Source organism: Anguilla anguilla, chromosome 2 (assembly GCF_013347855.1).
Source record: "Anguilla anguilla isolate fAngAng1 chromosome 2, fAngAng1.pri, whole genome shotgun sequence".
Classification (NCBI taxonomy): domain Eukaryota; kingdom Metazoa; phylum Chordata; class Actinopteri; order Anguilliformes; family Anguillidae; genus Anguilla; species Anguilla anguilla.
Genome location: NC_049202.1, coordinates 36,429,962 through 36,448,366, shown reverse-complemented (window position 1 = coordinate 36,448,366; position 18,405 = coordinate 36,429,962). Strand labels below are relative to the sequence as shown.

Here is an 18,405-nt window from a genome sequence, read left to right as displayed (position 1 = left end):
CATTGTCCTGCTACTTTTCACAAAACTTCAGTCAAACTTCTGTAATAGACATTTGAATTTGCCCCTTTGTCAATCTTGCAAAACGTACTGCTTCAGGTCTTTAAAAAAGAAGACAGCTCTACAGTGCACTTAATTGGTGATACCAATAATACAAACTATTAACAAGGTTGGCACACAGCAGCAACAATCTTGCCCAGACATGTGCAGTGCTAGCACACACCGAGAAATCTGATTAGGATGTTTACACATTCTAATAGCTCTACATTAATGACAGTAAAATCCAAGTGCCCCACATATCCGTGGCTATGCTTACTTTAAGAGCTTAGTCATAAGCTGGTGTGTTCATTGTACCTTCAAATACAGTTATTAGCATGCAATGGTCACTTATGGTCACTCAAAGACTCCAAGCGGCACTGCTAAAGCAATCCCACTTGTTCATTGATAACAAGTTCAAGGTAAACCAGATCCAAGCCAAAGCCAATAAAATGAGCTGGGTTTCTGAGAGTTTTTTTGGGGGCTAGACAAGGGTGGGAGGAGCAACAAGGGAATGCAGAAACAGTTAACCCTTTGTGGTGTAGATAAAAAAGACTTCCAGATTAAAGCAAATTATTGGTGAGGACAATTTAAGAGTCACCGTCCACCCCTCACCCCTGGCTAAATCTAAGCCTATGAAACCAAAAGGGTCTGTGTGCCAGAAGCTGCAGGTGCGCGCATTACCATTGGTCCGATTTATTTATTACACCAGTCCGCTGCCCACAGCACCATGGATGGGCTGCTAAATGGATGCTACTTTCTCCCTCAAAATAAAGCACTGCAGGCAGCCGAGTTGTGCAGCTGGAAAGCTGACATGTTGCCTGCTCGGTGTCTATCCCGCACGGCACTACCCCCCACTGTTAGGATGAAGCAAGCAGCTCCTTAATATCAGGAAAAAACAGCCCATAACACAATTCCTTGACTATAAAATAAAAAAATCTCACAACTTATACTGCTAATTTGCAAGTTGTTGCATATCGTTCTTCATATAGCACATATAGGCCTACTATATGGCCAAAAGTATGCGGACACCTGACATCCAACATCACATCCAAAATTATGAGGATTACTATGGAGATGGTCCACCCTTTGTGCTGTAACAACCTCCACTCTTCTGGGAAAGCTTTATACAAGAATTTGGAGCACTGCTGCAGGGATTTGCTTCCATTCAGCCAGAAGAGCATTAGTGAGGAACGGGCACCAATTGGACGATTAGGCCTGGGTCGCAGTTGGCTTTCCAATTGATCCCAAATGCGTTGAATGGGGTTGAGGTCAGGGCTCTGTGCAGGCCAGTCATGTTCCTCCACACTGATTTCGACAAAAGCACTTCTCTACGGACTTTCCTGTGTGCCCGGGGGCAGTGTCATGCTGAAACAGGAAATGGCCTTCCCTAAACTGTTGGGGAAGCACAGAATCGTTGAGAATGCGATTGTACGCTGTAACATAAAGATGTCCCTTCGCTGGAACTAAGGGGCCTAGCCCAAACAATTAAAAACAGCCCCAGCCCAAGGGGTGTCCAGATAATTTTGGTCATACAGTGTACACTGTACTATATAAACCACAGTAATGCACACAAAAAACATTTCTCTTTATAAGACTTAATTAAATATTAAATTAATACATTAACTTTTTGGTTTTAGAATTTTACTCAGTTATGTACCCTGATGGCATCTTTACAGAGAACTATTTTTCCCTACTGATGCAGAGACATTTTGACCAGTTTCAGAATCCATCCTTATCTTCCAATCCTGAATCTGATAGGATTCAAAAAGCATTTTTCTTCAGCAAGCACTGGAAAATGTACATTCCCTGATAGCAGGACCTCCTGTTCAAGCACAACATTCATCAAAGCGAAGGTAGTAAACACAATCAATGCAAGAAAGATATGCATCAATTTTAATTACGCTCATGAAAATATTGGTATAACCTATACGTCCAGATTGAGGATAAATTCGTTCATTCAAGTATTCCGTTGGCGCAAAGAGTAAATACAGATAACACACATAAGCATAATTACACAAATTAAACATGAAGCATAACATAAAAAGCATTTTCTCTACCTTCTCTTATCAAATTGCCAGGCAGTCATACAGATTTATCTGTAAACGAGCATGCATGTGTTAAAGTGGTAAAAACTGACGAGTGGTTTCAATGGCGAAAGCTGAATGTGCGGCTCTGAACTCTGACACAAGCAAAACCGCCTTTGGCAATTTTAAACCCACATCTGAGATCCAGGATCTGAGGTCCTTGGGGTCGCACTGGTGTAGTGGACACCCCCACTGGCCCCCAGGGTGTGGTGTAGTACCCCATCCTACTAAGATTTTTTTTTTTTTTTTTTAAAGATTTATTTGACTGAAAAAGGTAAGATTCGACGGTGACGTTGATAGACAACTGGGGGGCCCCTATTGGCTACAGGACGAATTGACCAAACCCCCGACCATCTTGAGTAGTCAGTAGCCTACTCTACACCATCGCGGGGCCCTCTACCCGTCAATCAAGCTACTGTCGAATCACGTCTAGTTTAACTATCCTTCTGGGGCTGACCAGTTGTAGATGGGTGGGTATCACGTTCAAAAGATTAAGGCTGTCACATTATTTTACTAACCAGCTCATTCTGCTTTTAAAATTAAGAGAAAATATCTGAGCTGTGCTCGAGAAAGACAATAAAACAATACGCGGAGCTGGATAAAATGAAAAGCTACCGAAAATAACATCACTCACTAAATCAGGTCAAAGAATGAGTATGCGGTTTATTTCTCAAGACGGTGAGTAAAAAGTCTCAGTGGTGCTCAAAATCGCAGCAAAAAGCACTGCACAAGCTAAAGCTAATATATCAAAAATAAAGTCCGTATTCAAACAGCAAGACAAAGAAGCTTCCAGATCAACTGACAAAATGCAAACGCAAGTAAATATACCTCCACAGCAGCAGGCTGTCCTCAGTTTTCCACTAAATCTCCTCCTGTAACAGCTCTGCGGGGGAGCTGGGCAAGAGAAACTGCACTATGCCAGAGGGGGGTTGGTATGGTCGTATCAAATATTTTGAATTCCCAACTGAAGCTACACTTGTGAACCCAATTTTTAGTCCTGTTTTACATCTGAATGAACCTACTGCAATTTGGATAAACCCACTGCAATGTTAACCCTCCTGTTATGTTGCGGGTCAAATTGACCCTTTTTAAAGTTTGAAAATCTAGGAAAAATACTTAAAAAATTTTTTTCAGTATGAAACTTCTTCTACTGGCCTTAATTAGTGTAATCAACATTTTAAATGAAAATGGTTCATTTCATGTATTTGCAAACCCCCCCTGTATGGGGATTGACCCGGGAACATTTTTGCTGTACCTAAAAAATGAACAGAACAGGAGGGTTAAAGTTAAAGGAAAATGTTGATTAAATCGTGCCATTATCTTTTATACTTTCTCATTCATTTAATGACTGAGGATTCTTTCGTGCTCTTACTCAGACTAATTTACCTGTGACGACTCACTCTCAAGTTACCATTTACAATTTATTAGATGCAAAAAATGTGACCCAATTCCAATTATATTTTTGCAAATGCTTTCTGTGTGAATACATACGTAAAACTTTCTTTCATTTATTAGTCAAAGCTAAGCACAAAGGACAAAGTTACAGGACTGAAAAGTGCTTTTATACTGATCTTGTTCACAGGCACAAAGGGAGAGGGTGTAAAGGCATGGAGATTTCTTACTCTGGGCAGTCCACATGTTAGGGAGAGAGGAGGAGCCTGATAACACAGTTAGGTGGACAAGCCCAATAATGCTTCCATCAGCCCCGTCTGAACCACGGTGCCATGCATGCCATCAATATTTGATGAACTGCTATGTAATCCGATTGCGCTGCATTTGCGCCATAATTTAATTGCTCCCCCTTATCTTCAAATCCAATTGACCACAATCCCTCCGTCCCTCAGTCTCTCGCCCTCCTCCCTCTGTCGTTCCCTCCCTTTCTCCGGAGTCCAGCGCGGCCCTTCCGTCGGCTCGGAGACGTTCCGCGGTGCGGCAGATCCCTGCGAGACATTAAACACCTCGCTGGCGCTTCTCCCTTTTTCGACGAAAGTAAACCTTTTAACGGGAGACGGGCGGAGAAGGTCATCCTTAGAGGCCTGCGCTGATGCGAAGCCAGTCGAGGTAAGCACTTAAAAAGCCCAGACATGAACATCCACGGGGTGGAGTGAAGAGTGTGATGGCAAACAGGCCAGAGCAGACGAAGGGCTCCCAGGGCCTGCTCGCGTAACCGTCCCCTTCGGCACTGTGCGGCACAGAAGCTCTTTCACACCCTATTTCTGGACTCGCGACATCACTACAGGGCAGGGCCACCACCGCGACACCACCACACGACGCAGGGCCGCGCTCAGTAATCACACGCAAGTCTTGGGACAAACCAGTGGCTGTATCTTGATCGCTATTTGGGTCACATATGCAGGTGCAACCATCAACCCAACATGCTTTGCAACCAGAAGATATTAATCCTCAATTGAAGTGAGCACTGGAAGCCGTCTGTTCTGATTTTGAGGTTCACAAAATCTGAATAAAATCTTATCACTGTGATTATCACTGAAGTGAAAGGGTCATTCATGGATTATTGTGGATGGCTCAGCCATTAATTCAACACCCAAGAGAAATGACATGAAATCACATATTTAGAAAATGAAACGATTAAATCCAGTCAGCCATAACACATTACCAACAGCTTCAGGCAACGCAGTTACTGTAGATTTAAAATGCTTTTCAGGGATTTGGTTTTATTGTAAGTGCACTAATAACACATAAAGAGACATGAAACAACAATGAAAAGGTTCAGGTAAAACTTGCTTATTTCTGTGAAAACTACTTTTAGCATTGGAAATTACAGGAGGACTAAGAAGGATGGTTGCCTCTGCTGTGCAATTTTCTGCAAGTTTGTTTTTGCTTATCTAAATTTCATAAAACAAATTCAACAGACACTTCATCGGAATAACTGTGGGGGCCCCTGGGCTGTTGTGTTGACCTTTGCGAATGGGCACGGGGGTGGCAACTGGGGGGAGAGAACGCTCTCTCCCTGAAGAGGCTGACGGAGTGGCACTTCGCAGCCCAAATCGCTCCCATCGAACTGGGCCTCCAGGGACCCATCCCGCACGTGCACAAACACGCACAACAATGGTTATGCAAACCAATGCGCCACTTCTGTCTGGCTCAAGCACACTCAACACATTCGTTGGACAAATCCCCAGTCTGAGACCCTGCATTTCATGCAAGGCTCCCCGCTGGCAAAAGGCGGCACATGAAGGGCATTTATTCGAGTGAGTCAGTCACATTGAAATAACTCTTATGGAAGTCACATAAACAACTGCGGGATTGAACAGAGAAAAGCAGAAAAACAACATTAATTAACACTAGAAAATGAAGTGCAGGAGGAGGTAGATAGGAATGAGGAATTCCAAATTAACACACACACACACACAAAGGCAGGCACACACACAGACACACAAAGGCAGGCACACTTTCTGCTTCTGAGAACCAACAGTCCCACACATCTCTATTTTGGATTAGCCAGCATTGAGCCGCTCCTTTGGCTAAGTTGCTAATTCCCTACTGATTGTGACATCTTTAAAAATCTAAATCCAATGGCAATACAACATTCAGATATTAAATATTTCCACAGAGCGTTTCTCCTGTGACTGTCAATAAAACTTAATCTGAAGAAATCTTAATCTCTTACACAAGACAAGAGCTCATGGTACATCTGTTTTTTGGGACATTCATATTTATCGTGCAAAAACCACATTCTAATTGTTTCAAGTGCTTACATAATTTGGGACAACAGGAAATCAAAAGTTTACTTGCAAGTAATTCAATAAAGCGTTCAGATTTGAATGCTAATTAACACAGCACTATTTATCAGAACTCAATGCTGTCATTTTAGAGTGATCATTTGAAGCCTTTCTGTTTTGAGTTGGACTGGAGGAACGCTTAGATATCTGCCACATGAGTACGACGCAGGCTCTAACACAGGAGCTGCCACTATCCAGAGCTAATGCGAAGCTCTCTTCCGGAAGTGTCATCCTGAATTGCTATACTTGCTCTAGTAGTACACTGGATTGGAGAGGCCATGTCTGCTAAACAATGGAATTAATCTATGTTCTGGTGGATCGTGGTCTTTTTCAATTGGACATGTGCTCGGGTTTTTCGGGTCAATGACAATACAGATGAGTGTCAATGGCAGTGTCCAATGACCTTCAGCATTAGCCAACCATGTGTACCTGCTTAATGATTTTTTTTTTTTGCACATGTTAGCCACATGGGGATTCCATAGCCAAACAATTACAATCTCATTAGGGAAAAGAACCTGAACAGACATGGGATAATTCAGTTATGAAGCATATGCCTGTCAAGGTCACCAATATGCCAGTGATGAAAGAAATCCCAGCTCATCTTCCCAGAAGGCTTTAGCCTTGGGTGCCGCCACCCAAGGTTGATGCTGATAATGTTATTTCAGAGATATAACGATGATGCAACAGAGATAGCAGGTATGCCATCATAAGTTACGGCTTAGTGGGGCATGCCCCATACTGATACAGCACCGAGACGTTGGCACTATTCAGGGTTTCCAACAGAAAATACCCACAATGACCACACACTCTCAGCCCTTAAGAACATTATCCTCTGAACCTTCTGGCACACAGAATTCAGATACAACTTCACACAAGCCCCAAACTTATTTTGCGTTTTTTACTACTTCTTTTTCCGGCTGATATGCAGGCTCGAATACACAGGCAAAATGGACATACAAGGAAGTTCACATGTGATGCCATTTCAGCCAACAGAACATGTTTGAAGGGTTTGTAGGGCTGGCCCTGCTGTTGCGGTCCAGCCAAAAACATGTTCTGTTGGCTGAAACGGCATCACATGTGAACTTCCTTGTATGTCCATTTTGCCACAGAATGTCTGTGACTGACTGAGTGATGAAGTTACACCATTGGTCAGCCGAGTTATGAAGTTACACCATTGGTGCCGACCATGGATCACGTGCGTTAGGTCCAGCCATATACTAGGCTTCCTAGTCTTGTTAAAAACCTAGTGGTCACCATCTTTGTTTTGTGGGGACACTAGTTTGTTTGCTAACTAATAATTTCCAAAAAAAAATTAACTTTTGCTTTTACGGTTGTATAATCTTTATGGGATAAATAATTAATCAGATCGTCATCCAAATTAAACAATCTCATGTTGTAGTTATAACACAGTGCGTATAATTTCTTAATCATTATAGGCTCCATATTGGTCTTGATTATTCAGCAAATTCATTGTTTGATTCAAGCAAAGTAAATGGAAACAGGCTGAAAGTATTTCTCAGTTTAAAGCTAGGCTAATGCTGGGGGTAAGGGAGCATCAGGAAGCTAGCTAGTCAACATCAGTCACAGCCGTTGTAGGCAATTCCTTGTTTGTGAGCATACCAAGAATCCCTTGACTTTCGTCAATTACAAAATGTAAGTGATGCCTATAAGTTTAATATTTTTTGTTATATTTCTATTCAACAGCAAATTAAATATATTTGGATGTACAGGGTTAAAATGATTTTTCGTATGCCAAGATCTGGGTATTCCACTGAATAAACAGTGGAATAAAGCATAATTTTAACACAAAAGGGAATTTTAGGAATAGTGATTCCAAAAAAAAAAAAAAAAAAAAAGATTTAACCTGATTATAATGACATGGTAAAAACTGTGAACATTAGCTTGTTGAACTAACTGGGCCAGTCTGAGAATAGCCTACAGCCCCATCCTCCACCACCCCCAACAAACCACCATCATCACCACCACACACACACACAGAGCACAGCAATTACTAAAACATGAAGCACCTCAATTGAAGGTGTGGAAGACTACTGAACTTCATTGGAACAAGACCACAAGGCAGAACACAGAAATGTGCTTTTTACATGTGTTTAATGGTATTGCTGGAGAGGCATATTCAGAGGACCCATAATGGCCTGACCCTGGCACTCTCTCCAATTTTTCACTCAGGAACATGAGTGGCCTACTTCCACTCATTTCCTCAGCCCTAATTATGTTATAGGAAACAGAAGGGTTGTGGCACCCCAGAGGGTCCTTCTCTAGGTAACCCCTCTTACAAGCAGAGAGATGCAGACAGGAGGCACATCATGCCCATATACAGGATATACTATACATTTACTTACAGTACGTTAAATAATTTATATACATCAAAAACATTAAATACACAGACAGATGTACAACAAAATACATATGTAAAATGTATGTAGAACAGGCCTAATTGAAGTGAGCAGCGCACTCAACAACCATAAGCAGTGACAGCATTATTTCAGACGGTACCCTGTTTAAATTAACCCCTGAATTAATCACCCCAGGCACTTTCGTACATGGCTCCATCTCGCGAATGTGATTCTCCAAAGGACATACCTTTTTTTCACCCTCGGAACATATTCCACACCTCCACTCAATCTCTCACCCACACAGTCGATATTTATACAAACTAGGTCGACGCTGCTTGGGTCCTATCTGTACACAGCCATTACATGGCTGCGATGCTTCAGGCATTACATTCTGCTACACGGGTCCAAAACCATTCCATTCTTCTGGCAGAACTACAGCTTGTCAAGATTTATTGGCATATAACATGCTATGTGTGTGCCTACACACGCATGCACACATGCACGCACACACACAAGCACACATGCACGCACGCACACACTCATAGCTTGTTCCACAAGTGAACCTGTGATGAGAAGCAGTACACGTATGCATATATGTAACCTGAAATGTTTGCATTGCAATTTAAAATTCTACGGCAGAGAAAAAAGGTACTCAGTGGAAAAACATCTGAAAATGATCTGTTCCCAAACTTTTTCTGCTTGTACAATGCGGCCTTTTTTAATGCACTGCAAGGGGCCCCAGGTGAATTGAGTTTTCAGTGTCGCATTACAGACGCTGGAGACAGAGCCTCATCTTTTACAGAGGCATTAGGAGACCAGCACCGAGAGAAGGCTCAATTGAAATGGTGCTAGCAAATCAAAATCACGCTTCACAAAATACCAATGAAATTACTCCCCTTATTCTGATGTATGATGCATGCTGTAAATATACAGAGCTGCTAAAAAAGGAAACCTAAAAGGAATTTATCCAGTTCCCAAAATGCATTTATCTCTCGTCTTCACAAAGAGAAACATATATGGTGCTATAACCTTTCATTGGAGAGAGAGCCCTCCATCCCTGGACGGGCAGGAATTCAGAAGTAGTATCAACGGTAATCGGACACTTGCCCTATGGGGCATCCGCGCCCGCGTGTAAAGAGATATCCCAGGCACTCTGCTCTATACATTGCTTAGTCTATTGTGCTACAGTTTATAGCTGATCTCAAAATGGATCCTTTGTGAAAGATCTACTGAACCCGCTACTACCTTACCTTGTCCCCCCCCCCCCCCATCCCTCCAGCTTCCATTCAATACCTCCACTCGGCACAAATCACTAACGCCCATGAAAGCCCGGCCATCCTGGCATCCCGTCCTTCAGCCAGGCCTTCAGGTTCTCCTTAACGCACTTAATTGCGGCTATTCTTAGGGCCTGCGGGCGGCGGTGTTCGTTGGCGTTCGCCGCGAACCGGCGACCAACGTGGGCATCCGGCTCTGTTCCAAGCCGCTGCAGGAGAGCCACTCCGGCAGGCCCTACCGTATATCACCGCGAGTAAAACCGCGTCTTTGCCTGGTTGTCTGTTCACTTGTTGCGCTTAGGGCAATGCCACATCTGGCATCATTCGCAATGTAGGATTGTGTAGGTAGGACAAGTATGGATTGATTTACATGCACAGTGCAGGGGCTTAAAGTTTTCTTTTTCCCCCCCCCCCCAAGTCTGTACTACCTTAATTCAGTCTGACTAACAGCTATGTTTCGCAATAACAAGGGTTGGACTGTTAGACAGATGCATATGGAAATGGAATGAAATAGAAACGTTAAAAATATCATTCATCAAAGCATAAAACCATTTGTCAAAAAACAGCTTGCACATGATTTTGCTTTCATCAGAATATGAGACATTAAATAAACACCACGGTAATGCAATTACCATAAATTAAATTATTTTTTGTGTATTGCAACAGACTCCAAGTCTGAACATCACACTTACAAGCAATAAAATTTTGTCCATTCATTTTTCTCAAACGATAAACAAGCCTATATTGGATTATGTGTTTTAAGTTATTGCTACTGAGTAGAAATTGTGTGCGCACACCTTGAAGAACTCTATTCTGAGAGTGCATGGTTATGGCTTGCTCTCTCTGAATGAACATGGGACCAGGAGCCAATATTTTATTACCCTGCTATGAGTAATAATCCCCTGCTCTTCAATCAGCAGTCATTCACAAATTCTTTGCCTGACTTGTTATGTTTCACAAAAGTGCTTACTGTCAATGAAGTGTCGTGTTCTGAGAAACCCTGTTTAAATTCAGCGGTAAAGATGCTGTGACTGCTGTGACAAAAAAAGCCCTGATACATTACCCGTTTCCCTTTTCATGTTTAACTCATACACGCTGGCTACATGATCACAGAAAAATCTAAAATTAGACCCAGTTCTGTAGAAATATTTTTGAAATATACCCGTTTTTAAGGCCTGGAAAGGATTAAACCACCACAGTGCTTGTCCACTGCCATTTCTATCAGACTGATTATTTCTAAGTGCCTGATTATTATTTTCCTTCACACACAAAGCTTGTCCCTAACAGGTTTCTTAAGGTGAGCTATGGAGTCATATCTAAGCCGAAAAGCAGAGAGTCCCACAGCAAAACCTGTCCTCCAGGAAGCCCCGGGAGGTCCTCTGCAGCCCACAACTAGCCTAACTCAGGAATGGAAAACATCCCATAAGAAGGGGACCTTACAATGTACGCATGTACAGAAATAATGCTCTCTAACAGAGACCCAGCAACATCAGCATCCACATCAGTGAACACCTAACAGTCTGTGTTCACGTGTCCTTTCCCTCTCAAAATGCACCACAGACGCAGACTCCGTTTCACTCAAGGGGCCGACAAGATAATCGTTCACAGGTGTGTGTGCTGATTGAAGACACCCCAGTTCAGTCCTCAGTGACAGATTCTCTGACCTAGCAAGGAATGATAACACATAAAATGAACCAATCAGAAAGGTAATTAGCTCAGATAATGTCCGTTCAAAACAACAACTCTGCGGACTCAATATCCTCTTCTGTTTCGTGACTAATATTTTCATTCTATTGCTGCAAAACAGTTTAAGCAAGAACACTGCAGGTTGTTAGAGACAATGTATTTTAGCATTCCCAGACAAGGTGGCATTAAGTGACTTGCACTAGCCTAAATCCAGGCTATTGCAAGTCTATTAATAGGTATCAGTGTGATAAACAACGTTGAACTGAGCTAGAACTGAGCTACGTTTAAAAAAAATCCTTATCGCTAATGTGTTTTTATGAAGAGACATGAAAATAAAGACTACTTTCATATCCTGTCTGGGAGGTTTCATTATAAGAGCTGAGCTGTTGCATTTTTCTTCTGCTGTGCCACAAAAAAGCACCATCACAAGACTTGGCAAAACCTCAAAATACAACAACATGCAAGTTAAAAGTAGGCTCCAAAACAGCTCAATAAAACAGAATCAAACTGATGGGAGGCTGACTGCTTCTCATAGCAGCTCATCCATCTACAGGGGGCATACAAAGTGCTAGAATCCATCCTTGCAAGTTTCCTACAGTGGACAAAACAAAGAAAATTAGATGCTTCTCATGAGTTTTTAATTTTGATCATCTCTTGCTGCTTCTTGTTTAATGGAAACACTTGCAGCGGTCAGCCTACTTTCAAAGCCACACACGGTTTATGGGAGGTCACAGAGAAAGTACTCCTGAGATGAACACTGCCATGCCAGTGGTGATTAACAGTGGTGCAGGCCACAGGAGGGGTGGCCTCTAGTCACCTAACAAACCTATACTCACAACAAGCGCCGCTTGGACACAACTGAGTGAGATAATAGATAAAACACACACAGAGCTTAAGTAAAGAGAATCAACAATGAAGACATCTGCTCTTTTTTCTTTTACAGAAAGCTGAAGTGCACTCCTGGAACATTTTCACTGCTTGCAGACTACAGCTAAATGGTGAAAGTTATTGGACCATGATATACATAAGATGGACAAAGTGATCGAATACATGGAGAAAAAAGCCATTCAGACACACTCTGTAAAGGACATTGGGACACACAGGGCCTTTGTAAAATGGCTGGCCAGATCTATATATGGGGAACACACTGTGCTTTCTTTCATCTTTACACGTTATCTCCTGTTAATTACCCTGCTCAGACCATCATTCAAGTAAAACTGACCCACTTGCTGAATCTGTTCTGGTTTACACAACTCACGCTTTTTCCTAGTTGAAAAGAAGATCAAAAACAATTTTCCTAGTTGAAAAGAAGATCTCTTGGTTCATTTTTTTAACTCATGGACAGTTTGAGTGTGGCAATTCAGACACATTTAATAAAAAATAGTCATTGCTACGGAGCACACAAATGACCACAGATCTGTGGAGCATGAAGTCAGAACAAAAGCTGTCCTTGTTTATTAAGCATCCCCATCACTGTCAATGACAACACCAACATCATCAGTAATTTCCATTTATTTCCTTTTTTTAAGGCAATGGACAGTCCACTGTGCTGTCATATTTTTTGCTTTATTCAGACAGGAAGAAAGCGGAGAGGGTAACAGATAGAGAAGGGATCTCAGCTGAGAAGGAGCCCTGATTAGGGGATCAGATAGGGGGTCGTATAAGGCTGAAGAGTCTGCAGCAGAACCTATGGACACTTCTCACCAATATCGTCATCATTACCATGTAAAGGTACTACAGTTAGGCGTCACTCCACATAGACACTCCACATCTGTGTGAACCGTTAATTAATTTCGACCAAAGACCGAACAAAAGCAAAGAGAGTTTTGGTTATGAGCACTCTTTCAGCACATGATAAAAGCATGTTCAGATCATTTCACCTGATACGCAGGAGATGCATTATCGACAGAGCACAGTTTAACAGCCGCTCCGTGAATACACAGACGTCGCACCATCCAAAGGGGAAACGGGCGCTAACGATACAGTTGCGCTCAGACGAGGCGGCTCGTTCTGCTCCTCGGGTCCTGAAATATGCAGGGTCAGCGCTGAAAGCGCACCCTCGACCGGCACAGTGACCTTAATCTGAATGAAGAGCGAGACGCTCGTCTTTCACCAGCCCGCTGTTTACTCTCAGGGGCGCGGGGGGGGGGGACTTCGGAAATGCGCGCGTTCCCCTTGCGCGCGGTTTGCATTTCACAGATGGCCGCGCTCAGGGCAACATCAAGGGAGACCCGATGCGTCTCTGCCACAAACATCTGTCGTCACGCACATCAATCTGCGTCCTCGGCGTCTCGCCGCGTTCTTTCCCTCCTAATTGAGTTGACCAAAAAAAATAAAAATGAACAGAAACGACAGGGCGCCCAGCAGAACACGATGGCGGCATGGAGAGTTAACTCAAACCCTTATGATACAGGGATTCCCTGTACAGACAGACCACCTCAACTACTGTATCCCACTTCTTCTAACCAACAGGGTTTCTGATTGGCTCATTTTTAAGCACACAGGTAAGACTGGAAAGGGCGGGTAATAAATTACCGTGACCAAACCCGTGTGTGCTACTGTTCTCAGTGTTGCCAGTCCCACGGCTCCGTGGGGCTGTCCTGGGTGCGTCCGTCAGCGGGTGTGTGGTATTCATTGCCGTGAACTGACCCTTTGACACTATCACGCTGGCTGATAGGCTAATCTCGTTCTCAATACAGAATCTCAAGCCAGGATCCGCGGGAGCAGCTGGTCTGCCAGAGAGCTGTCCCCCACTGACTGCAAGGCCAACATTCCGTGAACAATAGGTTCTCTCGCTGCTTAACGGTCGGGCTAAAACAAAAGGGATTTCCTCTGATTTTTTTCAGTTACAAACATATTTCAGGCAACAGAACAGCCCTCTAAATGAAAGAAGCCAACACAATGGAAGAAATAGCGTAAGGATACAGCTCATTTATTTTCACATTGTATACTCTTTCGGCTTCCTTGTTATTTTATACCTAGCTCATTATGGTGGGTCCACTGGCACTCTGCACGCAGGCAGATCAAGCGCAAAAAATTCAACTGGCCTATATGGCCGTCGCATCTTTTTATGGGCAAAGATACGTGGTTTTGGCATGAGGACACCTCATAAAAGGGGTCAGCGAGTGTGCAGTCGAGCTTCTTTCTGACTGAATTTGAGCTCAGAAGCACCCATGTCTTGTGCAACATGATCTTCTGTTACTTTCACTCCCTGTGCATGCATATCTGTTTGAGGATAAAACACAATATCGCTGTTTAAGGACACTGCCCGAGGTGGTTGGCTTTATTGACACTGCTCTCATGAGTCAAAAGCTGACTGGAGCAGGAGAAATCTTTCACACAATCATCATTCTCATTACAATAGCTGTCCTTGACATTTCTGGAGGTTTTTTTTTTTTTGCTTCTTCAAGAAGTACAACATACAGAACAGTATGTAAACATGCTTCATACATGCATGAAACAATCATGTGTACGCATATTACATAACTATAACTCTTGTGTAATACTTGTAATGCAATTGTTGAATTATCACGTTGGTTAGACATGGGTGGAATAGAAAGTTTCAGCGCACTTTAGCACACTTTAGCTTAATTAGGGACGCTAATCTTCACAACACAGGTTTTTTAAAAATGAACAAAAAAAAACCTGCTTTTCACTCGAGTCTTCAGAAATCCAAGAAATGTGGACTGAAAACCAGAACAGAAAACAGGTTTTAAGTGCTATTCTTCACTCATCTGGGCATTGCATAACTGGCTGAGAAGGCCTGTCACTTCTTCTAACTGGCCGTGTGCAACATCTCACCAACAGGAACACAGGGAGCGACAGTCGCCTTGAAGCCTTATTACATAACGGCACTGGAATGAAAACACGCTGGGGCTACTTTTGGAGATGGGCTCTAACCCCTCACACAGCACACTGATTGTGGGAACTTCTTGCAAGCTCTGCATGCGAGCGCAGCCATGCTGGAACCCAACAGCTTTTCCTGTCTTCAAATAACAAGCTGCGGAAATGTGCGCAGATTGCCCTAATCGCACTTAATTGCCAAACTCTGAGGCTCCCATGGCTGGAGCACAGGGCTGGTGCTGACCATTAAACTAAATAATTGACCCAGATATCCAGTGCCCCCCACCCCCAACACTGCATGTATAATATTGCGGCTTCTGCCAACCGACCGGCACCCCTACACCCCCATTCCACGCAACGGGCATGGCTGCACTGTGTGAAATCCATCTTTCACAACAGCACTGAAGGCCCTGCTAGCATCTAAAGCGGAAAATAGCCCAATTCCTACATTATTGAAAGGGATACTGCTGCTGCAGTGACCGCTTGCAGGTAAAGCAGCAACCAGCTGAAAGTTTGTGGCAGAACACTGCAGGTGAAGGCTGGTTTTGCACAGGGGGTTCAGAACAAAAACACAGCTCAGAGATCAGTGGTGAAGAATAACATGGGTTAACCGAGGGAAAAAGTGAAGAAAAACATGCATAAACCATGAGAAATATGATCAGACAAACAGACTTTTTAGAAAATTGCACAACATTTAAATGAACCTTCATGGCCGTCACAATCATTACTGGAGCTAGTGCAAGTGATTTTGCATTTTCAGACAGGTTCACACTTGACTTGAATGATTATCTTGGATTTACAATCCAATTTCGATTTAATTTAGATTTATGTGCTGCACCAATCCCATCTCTTGCATACCATGTTGATATAAACACAAGGGATATTTCTCTGCCATCACTGGCTCATCCACACACATGCAGTGTCCACAAGACAGCACAGCTTGTGTATTCTACTTTCAGCCACAGGAACTTTACAGTCATGCCATGGATCAAAATTTGACACCTAGAGAGACCACACAAGTGCTTAACTGTGATAAACCACATGATGTTTGGTTTAGGTATAGCCAGGAATAGGTATCGACAGGAAAGCCTGTCACTTCACGCACACAACAGTTAGCATAAAAAGAATACTGAATAATATTTTTGTGATAAATTACCACATAAAACTAGAAAGCATGCATTTTATGCATTTATTGCAAGAATTTGCATACATATAGATTTTTTTGTATTTAAAAAAAAAAAACATTATTTCGCTTGCACACATTTAAAAACGTGTCACATCTGTCACAAAATGTGACTGATAAGTCACCTCCCATTGGAATTCCTCTTCCAGTTTGACAGCCAAACTCAAATCTTAAATCGCTTCGTGTTCTCCGTAGGCTGCTACAGACATTTTAAGCCTAACTACATTACACGCACGTAGGCCATTAGCAGAGCAAACTAGTCTTTCAGAATATGTAAAACTGCATGCATGGGAAACCAAAAAATATTTATTTGCTTCAGGGCACAATTTATAAGGGAAGTTCTCCCTTTTTTTAAATGCATGATGGTTGTACGAAAACTGCACTGAATATATCCTTCAAAACCACATTTAGTGCAATTACAGAAAATCATAATAATAATAATAATAATAATTTTATTATTGTTATTATTATTATTATTATTATTATTATTAAATGTGATCCATCTATTGTATCAGTCATGACGAGACGGTATTAGCCCCGGGCCTAAATAAAATGTACCACATAGTCTTCACACATTAAAATCAGTATTCTGTTAAGAAATTACTATGCTCCCAAAAGCAGCTTTGAATTGGATATTTCCCCTGCATACATCTCGTTCATTCTGTGATTAGCCTATTGTCAGAGTATGCTAACGCATCTCAACAAACAGTAGGGAAACTTCGTGAATAGCTCTATGTGACTCAAATTTGTTATTAATGCAATCTGAGTATCTAGCTAATTATGCGCCCAAAATGCTAGAGCATTAAAATTTGTAGCAGCAAATAACTTGCTAATAATTTCCTATGTAAATAGTTTCTTAATCGGTTTATGAATATAGTTAGATATACCAATGTCATTTACCACGGTACACGTTTTGACGCAAGTTTATGTCAGTCTCTGATATTAGCTAATTAATGACATTACCTCATAATAAAGTAAAAGTGAAACAAACTAACCTTCATGATGCTGCAAGGTGTGATCAAGCCTCCCGGATTCCTCTCATTGGAATTATCCCGGCTTCTGCTGCCAGCCCTGGGACTGCCGTGTTCTTTGTGTCTTCCATTCGTGCACACCGCCTCGGCTCCTACGGCGGGGTGCGCGGTACCTACGGCCGCCGCAGCAGCAGCAACGTCCAGAAATGCCCGAGTACTCGACGAAAGAAACACGGCGTCATTGTTGTTTAACCCCACTATCTCTGTCCCGACCGGTACCGCAGCCGTTGGATTGAGCAAAGGTCCCGTTCGTGCTTCGGTAGCCTGTACCTCCTCCGCCATCATCCCAACATCACCAACTAAAACACAAAAATCATCACGCAGACTGCTGCAATTGTTGTCTTCTAGAATTTCATTTGGTTAAACATTAAAAATCAAAAAAATATCCCGGCCGTACGCAAAAGGTACATTGATACAGGAGCAGTGCACGTCTCGTTCAAACGCACAGGACAAGCAGTATGGGAAAAGCAGCCCCCCTCCAACTCTTGCCGGCTCTGGACATGAAATTAAGCAGATGGTGCTCTTTTGTGCTCTTGAGTTAGAAAGTGTTTCTGATTTTCTTAAAAGATATTCTGCAGCGACTCCATGGCGATAACGAATAGCTCCTAATAACGAACTGAACAGTACCTGCTACTTTTTGTTTTCAGACGCAGTAGTCTCAGTCTAGGCTACACAACGTTGCTGTCGGTTTCCTTCTTTAGGCTGCGCTTGAATGCTGGTTTGTGAACGAGCGAGAACAAGCGGGGGCACTTCCTTGCTTACACACGTGCTTCCTCGGGATGCGGCTATTTACAACGCGTATCTCTCTCTCCCTCTCCCTCTCTCTCTCTGAATTTTGATTCTAATTAAAGTACGCAACGTTTTATTGCTAACATATGTCTTATGTCAGATATAATATCATATGGCAAATCTTATCAGATGCGTCAAAGGTCAACAAGAGACTTCCAAGTGATTGCTGTATGAAGTCCCGTCAGTCTTTCATTGGTCTGATATGAAAGTGTGTATGTTCTCGCAACATAATCAAGAAACCAGGGGTTTTCCTTCATGTAAACATTCTTATCACTAAAAGGTTACTGGGTTAATGTGTTAGGATATCTAGATTTTTTAATCAATGTTTTGGTTGTATTGGATACATTTTTTAATGGTCTTATTTAAAAACTTGTTTTAA

At 42.5% G+C, this 18,405-nt stretch overlaps 1 protein-coding gene across 1 annotated transcript in view; it reads right to left on the bottom strand.

The window, feature by feature from the left end:
* The window catches only part of si:ch211-210g13.5 (inactive phospholipase C-like protein 2), an 81,391-nt gene extending 63,361 nt beyond the window's left edge, over positions 1-18,030 (bottom strand). Inside the window, exon 1 of the mRNA XM_035405393.1 lies at positions 17,202-18,030. Coding sequence (XP_035261284.1) covers positions 17,202-17,522 — 321 coding nt within the window. The 5' untranslated portion in view covers positions 17,523-18,030. The remainder of the gene's footprint in view (positions 1-17,201) is intronic.
* Between the last annotated feature and the right edge of the window lie 375 nt (positions 18,031-18,405).